Below are 17410 nucleotides of genomic sequence, written 5' to 3'. Positions count from 1 at the left end.
GGAGCGATAAGAGGGTAGATATTAATAATTGAGTTACTTCTTTTAAATAAAAAATCCAATACTTGTTATTCCATGAATGTTGAATTCTTCTATCCTGCAATATTCATTCAGAACTTTAGGAGAGTCTGTCTCGGTGAATATCGGTAATTTCTGGAATGAGGTTTACCGAATACATAGTACTTTCGGTCAACTAGAGAAACGAGTTCACCGATAGTCTTTCTTAGTATCTTTAATAGTAGCATAGTACAAAACTTTCAGGAATTTGAAAAAAAGTCATGTCGGACCCATTTTTCACGCGTCCGGAACATAGAAAGAGAAAAGCAAAGAATGCAGCACAGAAAAAACCCGTTGCGAGTAAAAGAAAGCCACAAAATGAATCAAAAGATGAGGATTTAGCATCTATATCTTCAGACTCAGATATGGAAAGAGAACAACACGATCCAGATGAAGAAAATGAAGATGCTCATGAAAACGCAGCTGAAAAGCGATTGCGAATTGCCAAAGACTATTTGGACCAGATAAAAAACGAAATTGGTGAAGACGTTGGCTTCAATGCAGAAGAAGTAGATCGCGAGCTGCTTTCTGAGCGCTTACAAGAAGATGTTTTAGAAAAACAAGGAAAAATGTATTTAGATTATGCAAGTCGTATTGAGCCTTCGGTTCAACCCACTTGCACACAACTGCGTGGCCGACACTCCAAGCCACTTGTTGGACTAATTATGAACGAGGAATTTGTGTACAGCGCCGATAAATCAGGATTGGTTCAAAAATGGAAAATTCTAAATGAAGATACTGAAGGTGGCGGCAAAACCGCGTCTGAGTTGAAGTTGAAGCCTGTTCGATTTTCTATTCCCCAAGGTGGAGAGCGCGATCATGTGGCAGAAATTACATGTCTGGCAATTAGCAACGATGGTCGATGGGTGGTGACAGGGGGTCTTGACCATCGGGTTGTTGTACGAGACTCTGAAACATTAACTGCTCGGCATTGCTGGAAGCATCATCGAGATGCGATATTGGCTTTGGCATTTCGAAAGGGAACAAACGAAATGTTTAGTGCAGCTGCCGATCGTTCCATCAAAGTATGGTCTTTGGACTCTATGAGTTATGTCGAAACCTTGTTTGGTCATCAAGATATCGTAAACGACGTCGATGCTTTCTCGCAAGAACGTTGTATTACAGTTGGTGGTCGGGACCGTAGTAGTAGATTGTGGAAGATCGTTGAGGAATCACAACTTGTGTTTCGGAGCGGAGGTAACTCAATTAAAATGACGGGTGGATATATGGAAGGCAGTGTGGACTGTGTCACTATAGTAGATGAAAATCATTTCATTACGGGTAGTGATAACGGGGTTCTCGCCCTATGGTCTTTACAAAGAAAAAAACCAGTTTACACTTATCCTTTGGCACATGGATTAGATACCCCGTTAGCCCCTGAACGGCACTCTGCAGAAAAAACACCATTAGAAAGCACTCCACCTCCACAGCCTCGTTGGATCACTTCCTTGAGAGCTTTACCGTATGCGAATTTATTTGTGTCTGGCTCATGGGACGGAACGATTCGTTTATGGAGAATTGCTGATGGACTTCGTTCGTTTGAACCCGTTGAGTTGGAAAAGCCTTTGGCAACAAAGAGCATTATTAATTCCTTATCACTTTCGATTCAAGGAAGAAAGGGACATGAACAGTTGTTAGTATTGGCTGCATGTGGCCGGGAATTTCGCTATGGACGCTGGAAAAATATTCGAAATGTGGCTAACCGTGGATTTATTTTCCAAATTCCGATACAAGCGGCACCAGCTTTGCAGATGTCCAACGGGACCGAATGAGCGTAATTTATAAAAAAGGGCGTAAGCTAGGTACTGGTTTGTTTTGTTATTTCACAAAAAAAAAAGAGCTTTTTAATCTCTCTACAATAATGTATGGATTGGAAAATAGGTTGGATTGTTAATGAGTACAATAAAATTTTTTGTATGTTTCAACAAAACAGCAGTGCAAAGGCTGTCTAGAGAGTAAGAGACGTAACTGTTTATAGATATTATTGAAATTTGAAGTTTTACTTTGTATGAAAACTTCCTTTGGATTATTTTGTAGTTTATTCTAACCAATCATTCCAAGCATTGTTTCCTTGTTTTCTTTTTACATGCATTGCATTGCAATGGGGAGATGAAGTGTCTTTTCCTAATTTTTCGTTTCTGATTATGGCTTTTTTTTTTTTTTAAAAAAAAAATAACTGTTTTGTTTTCCAATATTCATTTTTGGTTTTGTCATTCATAGTCCCTATTTATAAAGATGCAACCATTTGCAAATTCACTAGTCAATACGGACAGACCAAATTTTTATTTATTTTTTAATATAATTAATATAATTTCTTTTCAGTTGAAATTATTGCTTTTATGTATTTCTCTCACAAAGAGACAATTTATTTGTTTGTCTGTTTATTACTGAACTGGAACCTAGTTTCATATCCATCCCTTAAAATCATTTAACAATGTCGTATTCCACTCTTCTCATAAATCGGAGAGTATGACTTCACAAAACATGAATGCTCTTTGTTGCAATTCCGAGCGGCTTACGCTATATTGACAGCTGAGGAAGAGGGAATAAACTCACCAAGAACCAACTACCACAAGAACCCATTAATTGGGTGGTTAGGTATAAGTTACAAAGGAAAGGACCATTTGAAAGCCACGTTCAACTTGAAAGTTTATATTGCTAGTAGAAAATGAAGTTCTCTCTTTTATGGGCAGCAGCCTGTGTATTGCAGACTGCACATCGACTTTGTTCTGCAACCGTTGTTGACACGGATGACGGTGGAAAGTCTGTCGTTATGGGATTGAGACATTCATATGCTCAAGATGACTCTGCAGAATTTGAACGAACTCGTTTCTTGTCGAAGCGAGATGGTTACGGCTATCCTCTCCTGGATTTGGAGTATACTAACACAGGAAGCTACTTTGCTAGTATTATAATGGGTGAGAAAAAGAGAAATTTTTCTTTGACACTGGACACTGGTAGCCCTTACACCTGGGTTACCGCATCTAATGTTTCAGCCCTGGATCCTTCCGAATTTGGGGGCAACATGGAGCCTGGCAGAAGTACATCTGACTTGCAGGGCATTTGCTCCAATTATACGTGCTATGACTTCTCCGATACAAGTGCAAAGTTGACCAGTAACAACATCATCGGTTTCCTTACTAGTTATGGTGATAATACCACTGCTATCGGATACAACATGGTTGACAAGGCTTATTTTGCTGGATTATCTCTTGACAATTTCACTTTTGGTGTCGCCACTCGTGAATACGATTCCAACCAGATTAGCATTACCCCTGGAATCATCGGTTTGTCCCCAGGAATGACCATTGTTGGTGTTTCATCGAACAATCGCGCAGTCGCTTATTCACCTCCTACCATTGTCGAACAGCTTTATACTTCTGGCCTAATCAACTCCTATTCCTTTGGTATCTACCTCAATGCGCAAGAAGGTGAATTGATATTTGGTGGTTATAATAAAGCTAGAATTGACGGCAATTTCCATTGGTTAGACATTTCTGATGACAGTAATTTCTATTCTGTATTTTTGGAAAGTTTGAGTATGCCCGACTCATCCAACCAAGAAAACTCAAAGAATTTGTCATTTGACAAGTCCGATTCTAGTTCCCAAGTAAACCAAAATGCCACTGTTGACACCGGTACCGTTTTGTTATACATGCCTGAAAATGCCGTTGAAGCGATTGCTGACCGTTATTCTGGATTCATAAACACTCAAGGATATCCAGTCGTTTACTGTAACTCCTTTTCGGATTCTGATTACGTCCAATTTAATTTCCAAGGTGACGCTTCCTTCCAAATCCCTATGGGGCAATTAGTGATTGCTCGTGAACCATACCAAGGACAAGAACTTTGTTACCTGGCTTTTGTTCCTTCCTCTCAATCTTGCATCCTTGGTCAGTATTTTCTGCAGAATATCTATGCTGCCTACGATTGGGATGCCCAAAAAATTGGGTTCGCCAACCTCCGTAAGAATGCCACTGGTTCTGGCGTTGAAGTTGGTAACATCGCTTCCGCTCTAAGTGGGGTATCAACCGCCAAGCCCGCTGCTTCTGCTACCGTTAGTGATGGTTATAATATTGGTTCTTCGAGCGTTCCTTTAACCGGTACTCCTGGTGCTAATAGCACATTGCTAGAAAGTAGCGCTAGTGAAAGTGAAGAGTCTGTGGCCTCGGCTTTTGGCAAATACAGTATGTATTCCTTGTTTACAATTATGACTTCTTTCCTTCTCCTCGTTGTTATGTAGATATTACGTCCTTTTCAAAATCGGTGATCCGGTTTTTAAGTCGTTCCTTGCCTTTTACGTTTCTGCTTCAGAATAAAAAAAAAGGAAAATGTTTTTAATTTCTAATTTATCTATTTTATTGATATATATTTATATATATATATATATATATATACTATTACTTTATATGTTTAGTTTTTTTTTTTCTCATGATTTCTTGAAGTTCTCCTGGAACCATTGTTATACTATTTTTTTCGTTATAGAAGTTTTGTTTGCTTGATATACAATTTGGCGATATGTCAAATTTTATTTTTTATTTTTTTGAGTAATACTAATACTTTTAGAACAAAAACCAATAAAATGAATAACATTCTGACAATATAAACCTTTGTGTGAACGCGTACTCAAAGTATTAATGTTTGTAGTTGACTTTTCCTTTGATGGCTTTGCTAAAAGGATTGGGCCGAATTGCGTTGTACTTGGAAACCACTTTTTGTTCATAAAAGCTCGACACGACATTCAAAAGTATTCAATTTCGCTTCGATACAAGATTCGGAAAAGCGACCAAAATTTACAACCAACCAGATTCTAAAAAACAGCCAGCAACTCGTGGTGACTTGCTGCACAAAAAACTTCTAAAAGAAACTCGTATATTTATAGATTTACAATATATATTTTATTTTATATGCTGCGAAGATGTCTAGCCATTCTCTAAATTTACACTCCTATAATGAAGATGAAATAAAGCAATTTCGAAAACATCTGATAGATTTCTATGAAGAAACAAAGCGCGTATTGCCATGGCGAAAACAAGGATGCGATCTTCCCCAAAAAGATGCACCTTTAAACGAATGGGAGTCCCCTGTACAGCGGCTGTACGAAGTGTTGGTATCGGAAATTATGCTACAACAAACGCGCGTAGAAACCGTAAAAAGATATTACAATAAATGGATGGAGACTCTTCCTACTCTTCAAGCTTGTGCTGAAGCTGATTACAATACGCAGGTCATGCCGTTATGGTCAGGTATGGGGTTCTACACGCGTTGCAAACGTCTACATCAGGCTTGTCAGTACCTAGCTGGGCTAATACCAAGTGAAATCCCTCTAAGTGCTGAGAAATGGGCCAAAGATATCCCTGGCGTTGGGCCTTATACGGCTGGTGCTGTATTAAGTATTGCTTGGAAACAACGTACCGGAATTGTGGATGGGAATGTGATCCGTGTTTTGAGCCGAGCGTTTGCCGTTCATAGCGACTGTAGCAAAGGAAAGGCAAATACTCTTATCTGGTACAAACTCGTATTGTTTACGACATTGTTTACTAACGCTCAACAGGGAACTAGCGAACGCATTGGTGGATCCTGAGCGCCCAGGCGATTTTAATCAAGCATTGATGGAACTTGGCGCTGTCACCTGTACTCCTCAGAGCCCTCAATGTTCCATTTGTCCTATTTCGGATATTTGCAAAGGCTATCAAGAACAAATCATAATTTCAGACAGAAAGGAATTAAAATATGATATTGAAGATGGTGAGCTACTCTAAAATTCCTTTTTTGTAAGCTAACAAGAATGATAGGACCCTGCAATATTTGTTCAGTAGACCCCCCGTCCGCTGAAACATTGCAAAATTGGGTGGTAAACAGGTATCCCATTCGACCGCAAAAGACAAAGCAAAGAGAAGAAAGGGCTTTAGTTGTGATATTTCAAAAGACAGACCCAGAAACAAAAGAAAAGCTATATTTAATTAGAAAGAGACCTACGGTAGGTCTTTTAGCGGGATTATGGGATTTTCCGACAATTGAATATGGAGAAAATGCCTGGCCAAAAGATATGGAAGCCGAATTCCAGAGGTGTCTAGACTTGTGGTTGCAAGAAGAAAACTTATGTGTAAAAAAACATCAAACACGTGGAAGGTATCTTCATATTTTTAGTCATATAAGAAAAACAAGCCATGTGTTTTATGCTATCGTAACACCCGAGACTAAAACGAAAGAAGACTTTTTTTGGATATCTCAATCGGATTTGGAACATGTAGGTATGTGTGAACTTGGACTTAAAAACTACCGAGGAGCCTTGGATTTGAAAAAGAGGAAGCTTACTACTTTATCGAACTTTAAAGCTCCCACTCTTATTTCGGCAAAGCTAAAAAATGTGAAAACTGAAGCTTAAGCCTTTACTTTATTCGTCTCCAATTCCTCTTTTAGTTCTTGCAATAATTTCTTCGGAAAGTATTCTCGGTTCCATTCATCAATCTTCCCTCCTAATATCTTTGTGTTTTCGGGAGTGAGAAGAAGAGTCCCCCTCTTTACCTGGGCATTATGAATAACAAGTTTTGTTCCCAGATCCGTGTCGAGCTGAATTCCCGGAATCGGCTTCCATTCCATACCATAGAATCTTTGTCCATTCGCATCTTCTAACACCAGTCGACACATATACTTAAAACCTTTTCCGTCGAATATGGCTTCCTGTGCCTCAGCAATACCGCTGTCATCTCCTTCTTTGTCTTCTTGATCTTCCTCGTCTACTAGCCGAATAATTTGCTGGCCTTTAAGGTTTTTTCGTTCTTCCAATTGATTTAAATACTCAAGCTGGCTTACGATACTTTTCCCAATTTCCCTGATTCTGACCACTTGTACCAACAACGGGTTTGAAAGTGTGATATTATGCTGGCTGGAGATATCATAGGCTGCAGCACCTGCTCCAGATGTAGAAGTACGGATATCGGATGCCATGAAAAAGGGAAAGACGAGTTCGGTTGTTATGTTTTCTCGAGCGTATTTCCTTTGATGAACAAGGTGATTTACGACTAACAAAAGCCATGAATCCTGTAAAGGGATTCCTCTTTGTTCCATCTCCCTGAGTAGCATCGTATCCGTCATCTTTGCTTGGTTTTCTAGCACTTTTCAGCTAAGGGTAAGCTACTGCCGGCGTCTTCTTTGAGAACGTTTTTATGGACCATTGAATCACAGGTGGCTACAGCGGGAGTAGTCTCTGTTTAATTCTTTCTTTCTTTCTTTTTTTTTTTTTTTGGAATAACTTATACTGTACAATAACTAGTGTCTCAAATGGCTATCGTCTCCACTTCTAACAATTTAAAATCAATTTAAATGAAATTCTAAAGGCACCAACGACCTTAATTTTGATAAAATTAACTATTTTTGAGACTTCTTTCTAAAAACTATGTAAACAATAAGTGGAGGATAGTGGTGAAGATTTACCGCAACGCTTACAAATCCGTTAAAATGTGTTGTTGAAATTCGCAGTCACAAACTATACCTTGAACAGAGCAACAAAACTTTCGTAGACTACACCAATTTGGGGAAAATGGCACTTAAGGAGTATCAAGTCGTCGGCCGCAAGGTCCCAACTGAACAGGAACCTGTTCCTAAGTTATTCCGTATGCGTTTGTTTGCTCCTAACGAATCTGTCGCCAAGTCTCGTTACTGGTACTTCTTGAAGATGATCAACAAGGTCAAGAAGGCCACTGGTGAAATTGTTGCCATTAACCAAATTCACGAACCCAAGCCTCTTCAACCTAAGGTTTTTGGTATCTGGATTCGTTATGACTCTCGCTCCGGTACTCACAACATGTACAAGGAATTCCGCGACACCACCCGTGTTGGCGCTGTCGAAGGCATGTACCAAGATATGGCTGCTCGTCACCGTGCTCGTTTCCGTAGCATCCGTATTCTCAAGGTGGTTACCGTTGAGAACAAGGAAGAAGTTCGCCGTAGCTACGTCAAGCAACTTCTCGATCCCAAGTTGAAGTTCCCTCTCCCTCACCGCCGTACTGGTACTCTCGGCTTGGCTGGCAAGAAGGTCTTTGCTCCTCACCGCCCTACCACTTTCTACTAATTTTTGTATGGTTTTCATAGACACAGCAACTGTGTGTGTTATATAAAATACAGTTCCTCAACATATAAATGGGTTATGTCAGGGCACAATATCAATGGATATCAGAGTAGGGATTATTACTATTTATATTGATCGTAGGTTAAGGTAGAAGCCGTAACATCAAGAGAGGTATTATGGTAAGGCTATCTGTTAGGTAGGAGCAAGCACATAGTTTAATTGTCCTAAGGGCGTCAAAATCTAAAGACGCAACGACGGGATTTCCAGTAGTTTGTATTGTTGTATGCACTACATAATTTCACTCGTCAATCTTTCTTTGGTTGATAGTTTTCATCTTTTGTATTTTTGTTGTTCGGTACCATGGTGTTCCAGAAATATTGATGTAGAGCTTGTCAGATACAGAAAGCAAAAGACTTTCTTCCCAGTTTTTAAGCTATTACTGTAGAATGGTCAAAAGACGTGAAAATGATTCCTGATGTACATATGAGAAGTAGGATTCTTCCACTTTATGAGTGTATTTATTGAAGCGACTCAACCCAAGATCAAAACAAGCCCATACCGGGACTAAGATTCACGACAAAAAAGAATAAAAAAAACTCACGATTTACTACCTTGACCAATCCATTTGTTTTTATCTATAATTCTTACTTTCACAGAGGTCTGCCTCACCCTTCCTCTTGTTCGCGAACAAAAGGGTAAGGAACCTGGCGTCACCAGCCCCTGCGATTTCGAACTTACCGTCTCCCTCTCTCTACCACGACGCATTGCCAGCCGTGGACTAAAAAAATGGCTCAACAATTACCAATACGGTTCAGTGAAGTATTACAGGTATGTTCTGGTTAAAAAAAGGTATTTAAATGGAGAAGCTAACTTGGTTCTATAGCTGGCTTCTTTGGGAGTTCAGCCTTCATTTGGCTTTACCAATGTTACTCTTCAATCAGAAAAATATGTTTGGTAAGGACTTTTATTTTGTGCATCTCTGAAAAACTCTGGTTTGCAAATGAGCGTGAGATCCTCAGACCACATACTAACACTCTTTCTCTGTTGTAGTATTCGCGATAATTCCAACGGCGCCAATCAAGTAGTAATCGTTGACCTTGAGAACCCTCAAGATGTGGTTCGTCGACCCATTTCCGCTGATTCAGTAATTATGCATCCAAAAAAGATGATTATTGCCTTGAAGGCTCAAAAACAACTTCAGGTGTTTGATTTAGAAGCCAAAGCCAAGTTGAACAGCTTTGTGATGACTCAAGAGGTTGTTTATTGGACTTGGATCAGTGACTCTACCATCGGTATTGTTACCGATACTTCCGTATACCATTGGTCTCTTACAGGGTCTGATCCCGTCAAAATGTTTGATCGTCACAGCTCTTTGAACGGAACACAAATCATTTCGTACAGAAGCAATTATAATGAAGAATGGTTTACCCTTATTGGTATCTCATCGCGGGACAATCGCATTGCCGGTAACTTACAACTCTACTCCAAGAAGAGAAAAGTTAGTCAACCTTTAGAAAGCCATGCCTCTGCCTTTGCCGTTATCCGACCAGAAGGCCTCAGTTATGATGTACAAGTGCTTGCCCTTGCCAGCCGGTTACCCTCCGGTTCCAAATTAAGTATTGTTGAAATCGATCGCAATCCTAATAATCCTGCTTTTGCTACGAAAACCGTCGACCTCTTCTTCCCACCTGAAGCTGCTAATGACTTTCCTATTGCCATTCAAATTGCGCCTAGATATGGTGTCGCTTATGTCTCTACGAAATTTGGTTTTATTCATGTTTATGATTTGGAAACTGCTAAATGCATCTATATGAATCGTGTATCCGGCGAGTCTATTTTCGTTACCACTCCCCATGAATCCGTAAACGGTGTCATGGCTGTTAATCGTAAAGGTCAAGTCCTCAGTGTTTCCATAAACCCCGACACAATTATTCCTTATGTCTTAAACAATTTGAGTGATGCAGGATTGGCTGTTCGACTAGCTTCACGTGCCAATTTACCCGGAGCTGACAATTTGTATGCTCAACAATTCCAGCAATTAATGATGCAAGGTAAGTATGGTGATGCCGCTAAAGTGGCTGCCTCTTCGCCCCGTGGCATCCTACGTACGGCTCAGGTTATTGAACAATTTAAGCAATTACCTGCTGTTCCTGGTCAAATAGCCCCTATCTTGCAATATTTCGGCACCTTGTTAGATAAGGGTCCTTTAAATGAACATGAGTCATTAGAGTTAGCTCGTCCAGTGCTTGCTCAAAACCGCGTCCAACTTTTAGAAAAGTGGTACAGCGAGGACAAGCTTGCTTGTACAGAAGCACTGGGTGACCTTGTCAAGCCGGTGGATTCTTCCTTGGCTTTGAAAGTGTATGAAGCAGCTAATGTTCCCAACAAAGTGGTTATGTGCTTGTCTGAACTCGGTGACTTTAATAGATTGGTTACCTACACAAGCCAAACGAGCTTCACTCCAGATTATGTTTCGCTTTTGCAAAATTTGGTTCGAGTTAATCCTGATCAGGCTGCTGAATTCGCTACTCAAATGTACAATAGCGACCCTTCTGTGAACTTGGAAAAGATTGTTGATATTTTTATGTCTCAAAACCTTGTACAACAGGCTACTGCCTTTTTGTTGGACGCTCTTAAGGATGATAATCCAGCACACGCTCATTTGCAGACTCGTTTGCTCGAGATGAATCTTATCAATGCCCCTCAGGTCGCAGATGCTATCCTTGGCAATCAAATGTTTTCTCATTTCGACCATCAGGCTATTGCTTCTCTTAGTGAACGTGCGGGCTTGGTTCAGCGTGCTTTAGAGCTTTACGAGAAACCCGCAGATATCAAGAGAGTCATTGTGCATACTAATTTATTGAATCCTGAATGGTTAATGTCGTATTTCGGCAAATTTTCACCTGATGAAGTTTATGATTACCTTAGAGAGATGCTCCGCACAAACCTCCGCCAAAACTTGCAAGTAGTAGTACAAGTTGCTACTCGTTATTCTGATTTAGTTGGACCCCAACGACTTATTGACATGTTCGAAAAGTTCAAGACTTTTGAGGGCCTTTATTATTACCTTGGTAGCATCGTCAACGTTACTCAAGATGCTGACGTTGTTTATAAGTACATTCAAGCGGCTTGTCTCATGAACCAATTCACCGAAGTTGAGCGTATTTGCCGTGACAATAACGTTTATAACCCTGAGAAGGTTAAAAACTTGCTTAAAGAAGCCAAGCTAGCTGATCAACTTCCATTAATCCTTGTTTGCGATCGTTATAACTTTGTTAACGATTTGATCTTCTACCTTTATCGAAATAATCTTCTTCAATTTATCCAAATTTATGTGCAACGTATCAATCCTTTGAAAACCCCACATGTTATTGGGGCTCTGTTGGATATGGATTGTGAAGAAGAGTTTGTGAAGACCCTCTTAAACTCTGTTATTGGTCAAGTTCCTGTTGATGAATTGGTAGAAGAAGTAGAAAGACGGAACCGTCTCAAATTGTTGCTCCCTTACTTGGAATCATTATTACAGTCGGGCAATCAAGATCGTGCTATCTATGATGCTCTTGCTAAAATCTACATCGATTCCAACAACAATCCAGAGGTTTTCCTTAAGGAGAATAATGTATATGACACCCTCTCGATTGGTAAATATTGTGAAAAGCGTGATCCTTATTTAGCTTTCATCGCTTACGAGAAGGGCACCAATGATGGTGAGCTAATTGCTCTTTGTAACGAAAATTCAATGTTTAAGCAATTGGCTCGTTATTTGCTCAAGAGAAGCGACCCCGAGCTATGGGTGGATGTATTACAAGATCAATTGTACCGCAGACCTTTGCTTGACCAAGTTATTGCAACCGCTGTTCCTGAATCTTCAGATCCTGAGGCAGTTTCCATTGTGGTTCGTTCTCTTATGGAAGTTGACCTTCCTAGTCAATTGATTGAGCTTTTAGAGAAGATCGTTTTGCAACCATCATCCTTTAGTGAAAACGCTAATCTTCAAAACTTGCTATTTTTGACAGCTATAAAGGCCGATAAGTCACGTGTCATGGAGTATATCGAGCGACTTCACAACTACGATGTTGAAGAAATATCTGAGATTGCAGTAGAAAACGGCTTGTTTGAAGAAGCCTTTAAAATCTACAAATCTCATCAAAAGCACGAAGAAGCAATGAAGGTTCTCGTCGAGGATATTGTCAGTCTTGATCGTGCTGAAGAATACGCCGAAATTGTGGACGAACCTGAAGTCTGGTCTCGTCTAGCCAAGGCACAACTGGATGGTATTAGAATCTCCGAAGCCATTGCTTCTTACCTAAAGGCCAATGATCCCTCCAATTATGAAGAGGTTATTGAATTATCCTCTCGAGCTGGTAAATATGAAGATTTAATTAAATACCTCTTTATGGCTAGAAGCAAGATGCACGAGCCCGATGTTGACAGTGCCATCTTAGTTTCATATGCCAGAACCAACCAATTGACCGAGATGGAGACCTTTTTGATTGGCTCCAATGTGGCTGATGTGAAGGCAGTTGGTGATGAATGCTTTGGCAGTGGTAAATATGAAGCCGCCAAAATTATGTATTCTAGCATTTCCAACTGGTCCATGCTTGCTACTACTTTGGTTTACCTTAGTGAATATCAGGGAGCTGTTGATTGCGCTCGTAAAGCCAACTCCATTAAGGTATGGAAGCAAGTTGGTACTGCTTGTATTGAACAGCGCGAATTCCGTTTAGCTCAAATCTGTGGCTTGAACTTGATTGTTCATGCTGAAGAACTTTCTTTCCTTATTCGTTTGTATGAGGACCGCGGCTATTTTGACGAAGTAATTTCCCTAATGGAAGCTGGTTTAGGACTGGAACGTGCTCACATGGCTTTTTATACTGAGCTTGCTATTCTCTATTCCAAGTACAAACCTGAGCGCTTGATGGAGCATTTGAAGCTATTCTGGGGTAGACTCAATATGGCCAAGGTTGTTAAGGCATGCGATCAAGCACACCTTTGGAACGAAGCCGTTTTCTTGTATGTTCACGACCAAAGTTACGATAATGCTGCTGCCATAATGATGGAAGAACCTGAAGCTTTTGATCATCAATCATTTAAGGATATCATTGTACACGTGGCAAACTTGGAGTTGTACTATAGAGCCTTGCATTTTTATTTGGAACAACATCCTATGCTTCTTACCGATTTATTGGCTGCTTTAACTTCTCGCATTGATCATGCCCGTGTTATCCGCATCTTTGAAAAGTCTGAAAATACACCCCTCATTATGAACTTTATGGTTGCTATTCAGCATCTGAATATTGAAGCTGTCAACAATGCTTACAACGATTTATTGATTGAAATGGAAGATTACCAATCTTTGCAAGATTCGATTGATAACTATGATAGATTTGATGCTATTGCCTTAGCTAGGCGACTTGAAAAGCATACTTTGCTTGAATTCCGTCGCATTGCAGCTTACATCTACCGTAAAAACAGACGGTGGATCCAATCCATTGAACTTTCAAAGCAGGATCGATTTTACAAGGATGCCATTATTACCGCTCGTGATTCCAACCAAACTGAGATCGCTGAGGATTTGATGAAATACTTTGTGGAAATCGGTAACTATGAATGCTTTACTGCAATCTTATATACTTGCTATCATTTGCTTCGTAATGACTTAGTGATGGAGATTAGTTGGCGCAAGGGATTACAGGATTACGCTTATCCTTACTTTATTAACTTCCAAGCTGAAATGTTCTCCAAAATCTTGACTCTGGAAAAGGATATTAAGGAAAAAGGGGCAGCCAAGCCTGATGAGGAACCAAGCAACCTGGGTACTGGCATTCTCGGCAACACCTTGATGCTTACACAAGGACCTATGGCTACTGGAGGCAACAATACCGGTGCTTCTGGCTTTGGATTTTAAGCTACTTTTTCTCCATTATGTATTCGTTATCAAGAAATTTAATGCCATTCTTTTTGAACTACTAGAACTTGAGGTTCATAGCAAGAAATCAATCCTATTATGATACTATAGACGATGCTAGTAATTTACGAAGAGTATATCAGCAGAGTAATGTAATTTTTCACCTGTGTATGAAAGACTTGAGATACGACTGAGTTGCAGCGTACTGCGCTATACCAATCCCATTACCAGAAAGAACAGTTTGATGGTACCAAGCAAGTTGTCTTCAGCGTTTGCCTATTTATTGTCTTAAATATGTCAAGACCCGAGCATATCGCACCTCCGGAATTCGTAAGTGGGAAAGAAAATGATAAACAAGAGAGACGGAATGCTGACACTGAGTTTAGTTCTACAATGATGAAGAGGCAGGCAAATATAACAGCAAGTAAGTCAATGTCGGTAGAAATGCTAGCGTGATGAGGACTTTACAGCGAAAAGAAAGGCGCAAAAGTGCACATTCATGTTGCTTTTTAGCAACGGGGGCTTTCCAATGGAACATTCACTAATAACACAAAATTTAGTACTCGTATCCAGTCTATCCAAGCTGAGATGACGGAGCGCGCAATTGAACTACTTGATCCTGAAGGCCCTTCCTTGTTATTGGACATCGGATGTGGGTCTGGAATTTCAACAAGTATAGCTGAAAGTTACGGCCATGTTGCTGTTGGAATGGACATTTCTCCGTCGATGCTTTCCGTTGCCTTGGAGTCCCAAGAAGTTGAAGGTGATATGCTGCTGGCTGATATGGGAAATGGAGTCCCCTTTCGTGCAGGAACCTTTGATGGTGTTATTTCGATCTCTGCAATTCAGTGGTTGCTAAACGCCGATAAGACCTGCAATGTGCCTCAGAGACGATTAAATCGCTTTTTCGAGACGCTGTACAGCAGTATGAGACGTGGAGGCCGAGCGGTTATGCAATATTATCCCGAAAGCGACCGCTCCCAGCAAATGATTCTCGACACAGCGAAGAAGTGCGGATTTGCAGGTGGTATGGTCGTTGATCATCCAGAATCGAAAAGACAGAAAAAGTTTTATTTGATTCTACAAGCCGGTGGAATGCGGACATTGAATACAAGTGAAATGTCAATTGAAGACGAAAAAGTAGTCGCTAAAAAGCGCAAATTGAAACGGAAGCACGATATGAGCACTCGTGAATATATCGTTCACAAAAAGGATTTGAACCGTAAACGTGGTCGGCTTTCCGTGCCCAAAGACTCCAAATACTCTGGACGTCGTAGAAAGGCTGCATTTTGATTTGGGTATTTACAGGGCATGTATACTATAGGGTTAATTTAGAAAAAAAAAAGGAAAGGAATGACATATTTGGTATTAACTTGTCGTTGATCAGAACCCTTGTTTAATTAATTTGGATTGTATTTCATATGAATTTGATTTTTGGATGTAGTAGCTGCCTTACACTCACAAAGATACACATCAACACGACTTGCAAAGACGATATTTCTTTTACAACTAGCTTATTACAATCATAAAAAACTTACTGTTACCAAAAATTACTTGTACGCAGATCGCAAACTATTTGCTACCATTCACCATAAAAAAGGTAGAATACAAAAGAGTAAAGAGTTTTAAATTACTTCCCCGTAACAAGAGCATCATACTTTTGCTTGAACCAGTTGACGGTATCCTCAGGAGTGATCTTGTGAGGGAAACCAATACGGCTGCGTTGAGCCTTACGGCGAGTGACACGCATACCGGGACGGTCCATAACGACGTAGAAATCCATACCATAAATACCAATGGAAGGATCGTACTTGATACCCAAGTCAATGTGCTCTTGGATACCGAAGCCGAAGTTACCAGTGGCAGAAAAGTTGCGACGCTTCAACTCGTACTCCTTGACCTTGAGACCACGCTCCAAAATTTCCTCAGCCTTGGGGCCACGGACAGTGACATGGCAGGAAATCTTTTCGTTACGGCGGATACCGAAACGACGAATAGTGTAACGGGCCTTGGAGAAAACAGGAGTTTGACCAGAAAGTTGCTCCAAAACCTTTGCGGCACGGGTGAGACGATCACCAGATTCGCCCAAGGAAATGTTGAGCACCAACTTGGAGATACGGAGCTCCTTCATAGGGTTTTGTGCCTGCTCTGCCATTCTGTATTATTCTTGGTGGATGCCAACTTTTTGTCGAACGCATTTCACATTCTCACAAGACGTTTCGTTGTGACAATGTGACTGTTAGTCTATCATCAGGGTAGGGTTAACCTCACCACCATTTCGGCCAGGACCCCAGTCGACAGAGCTCATATTCCTGCATCAATAAGAAAGCCGCAGTAGGGTTTTCTTAATTTCAATTTTTCTCCAAAATGGTAAGTAAATATAAGAAGGATAAAATAAATTATTGGAATGCACTGCTAAACATGTCTCGTTATTTTAGGGTACGACAAAGATGGTTTCTTTGTTAAATCATTCTTTAAATGTAACTACAAAAGATGGACGGACTTTTGTAGGGCAATTATTAGCTTTTGACGGTCATATGAACTTGGTTTTGAGTGACTGTCTGGAATATCGTCACATCCGTAAACAAAATAACCCTTCAAACTCGGTGTACGAGGAAAAGCGCATGCTAGGCCTTGTGATTCTACGCGGTGAGTTTATTGTCTCGCTCTCTGTTCAAGGACCACCACCAATGGATCCATCAATGAGAGGTGGTTTGCTTAATGGTCCTGGTGTTGCTCGTCCTGCTGGGCGAGGAGTACCCCTTGGACAAGCTCCTGTTGGTTTAGCTGGGCCTGTTCGCGGAATTGGTTTCAGCGCCCCTCCTCCTCCAGCTGGTTTTGGACGAGGTGCTCCTCCCCCAGGTTTTCGTCCTGTATAGAACTATTGCAACAGGTACGCGCAGGGATTATGTTATTAATAGCCATCGTTCGAGCTATGTTCCGTGAAACTTTTCCGTCCATAATGCTTTGAGCGATCAATAATTTTTATTATAAAATGATAGAAATCTCGTGTGCTCCTTTATGTCGAACACTACACAATCTCTCATACTTTTACAGATGATTCTGCATTGTCATTTAAATGATATGCGCACGAGAAAAAGATGCCCATCTCTGAATCCTTTCTTTTGTATGGTATGGTTCACAGAAAGAAAGTAAAGAAAGTTTTCAAGGATCAGACAGGTCCATGTAAACTTTACTTTTAACTGTTATTTACGGACTCGTTCATGTTAGAGAATTTACGTTTAACGCAAATATCATTACTTATTATTTGAATAGAATTTTCTAAAAACAATTTTTTGCTATATACAATAGGTAACGTAGTGATTTTTATTGTTGATTTTTTTCTTTATTTAAACCCAAACATATTTAATCCATAA

General features: G+C 40.3%; 9 protein-coding genes across 9 annotated transcripts; 7 read left to right on the top strand and 2 right to left on the bottom strand.

Moving 5' to 3' along the window:
- Positions 1-275: 275 nt before the first annotated feature.
- rrp9 (U3 snoRNP-associated protein Rrp9) lies at positions 276-1826 on the top strand (the record flags this gene model as incomplete). The annotated part of the gene is made up of 1 exon (XM_056179566.1): positions 276-1826. The coding sequence occupies one exon, from the start codon at positions 276-278 to the stop codon at positions 1824-1826; it is 1551 nt and encodes a 516-aa protein (XP_056035200.1).
- Positions 1827-2722: 896 nt separating this feature from the next.
- On the top strand, positions 2723-4297 carry sxa1 (aspartic protease Sxa1; the record flags this gene model as incomplete). Its single annotated transcript, XM_056179565.1, has 1 exon — positions 2723-4297. One exon carries the CDS (start codon positions 2723-2725, stop codon positions 4295-4297), a length of 1575 nt encoding a protein of 524 aa, XP_056035203.1.
- A 675-nt stretch (positions 4298-4972) lies between these two features.
- On the top strand, positions 4973-6442 carry myh1 (DNA adenine glycosylase Myh1; the record flags this gene model as incomplete). Its single annotated transcript, XM_056179564.1, has 3 exons — positions 4973-5562; positions 5609-5802; positions 5850-6442. The coding sequence occupies 3 exons, from the start codon at positions 4973-4975 to the stop codon at positions 6440-6442; spliced, it is 1377 nt and encodes a 458-aa protein (XP_056036028.1).
- A 31-nt stretch (positions 6443-6473) lies between these two features.
- Positions 6474-7152, bottom strand: rmi1 (RecQ mediated genome instability protein Rmi1; the record flags this gene model as incomplete). The annotated part of the gene is made up of 2 exons (XM_056179563.1): positions 6474-6533; positions 6583-7152. 2 exons carry the CDS (start codon positions 7150-7152, stop codon positions 6474-6476), a joined length of 630 nt encoding a protein of 209 aa, XP_056035826.1.
- Positions 7153-7597: 445 nt separating this feature from the next.
- Positions 7598-8128, top strand: rpl2002 (60S ribosomal protein L20A; the record flags this gene model as incomplete). The annotated part of the gene is made up of 1 exon (XM_056179562.1): positions 7598-8128. One exon carries the CDS (start codon positions 7598-7600, stop codon positions 8126-8128), a length of 531 nt encoding a protein of 176 aa, XP_056035825.1.
- A 783-nt stretch (positions 8129-8911) lies between these two features.
- Positions 8912-14033, top strand: chc1 (clathrin heavy chain Chc1; the record flags this gene model as incomplete). Its single annotated transcript, XM_056179561.1, has 3 exons — positions 8912-8953; positions 9009-9079; positions 9176-14033. The coding sequence occupies 3 exons, from the start codon at positions 8912-8914 to the stop codon at positions 14031-14033; spliced, it is 4971 nt and encodes a 1656-aa protein (XP_056035832.1).
- A 294-nt stretch (positions 14034-14327) lies between these two features.
- Positions 14328-15326, top strand: bud23 (rRNA (guanine-N7-)-methyltransferase Bud23; the record flags this gene model as incomplete). Its single annotated transcript, XM_056179560.1, has 3 exons — positions 14328-14363; positions 14420-14457; positions 14594-15326. The coding sequence occupies 3 exons, from the start codon at positions 14328-14330 to the stop codon at positions 15324-15326; spliced, it is 807 nt and encodes a 268-aa protein (XP_056035831.1).
- A 337-nt stretch (positions 15327-15663) lies between these two features.
- rpl1101 (60S ribosomal protein L11) lies at positions 15664-16188 on the bottom strand (the record flags this gene model as incomplete). Its single annotated transcript, XM_056179559.1, has 1 exon — positions 15664-16188. The coding sequence occupies one exon, from the start codon at positions 16186-16188 to the stop codon at positions 15664-15666; it is 525 nt and encodes a 174-aa protein (XP_056036703.1).
- A 212-nt stretch (positions 16189-16400) lies between these two features.
- Positions 16401-16912, top strand: smb1 (Sm snRNP core protein Smb1; the record flags this gene model as incomplete). Its single annotated transcript, XM_056179558.1, has 2 exons — positions 16401-16403; positions 16472-16912. The coding sequence occupies 2 exons, from the start codon at positions 16401-16403 to the stop codon at positions 16910-16912; spliced, it is 444 nt and encodes a 147-aa protein (XP_056035829.1).
- Between the last annotated feature and the right edge of the window lie 498 nt (positions 16913-17410).

The sequence above is a fragment of the Schizosaccharomyces osmophilus genome, chromosome 1, assembly GCF_027921745.1.
Source record: "Schizosaccharomyces osmophilus chromosome 1, complete sequence".
Lineage (NCBI taxonomy): Eukaryota > Fungi > Ascomycota > Schizosaccharomycetes > Schizosaccharomycetales > Schizosaccharomycetaceae > Schizosaccharomyces > Schizosaccharomyces osmophilus.
This window is presented reverse-complemented; position numbering and strand designations above follow the sequence as displayed.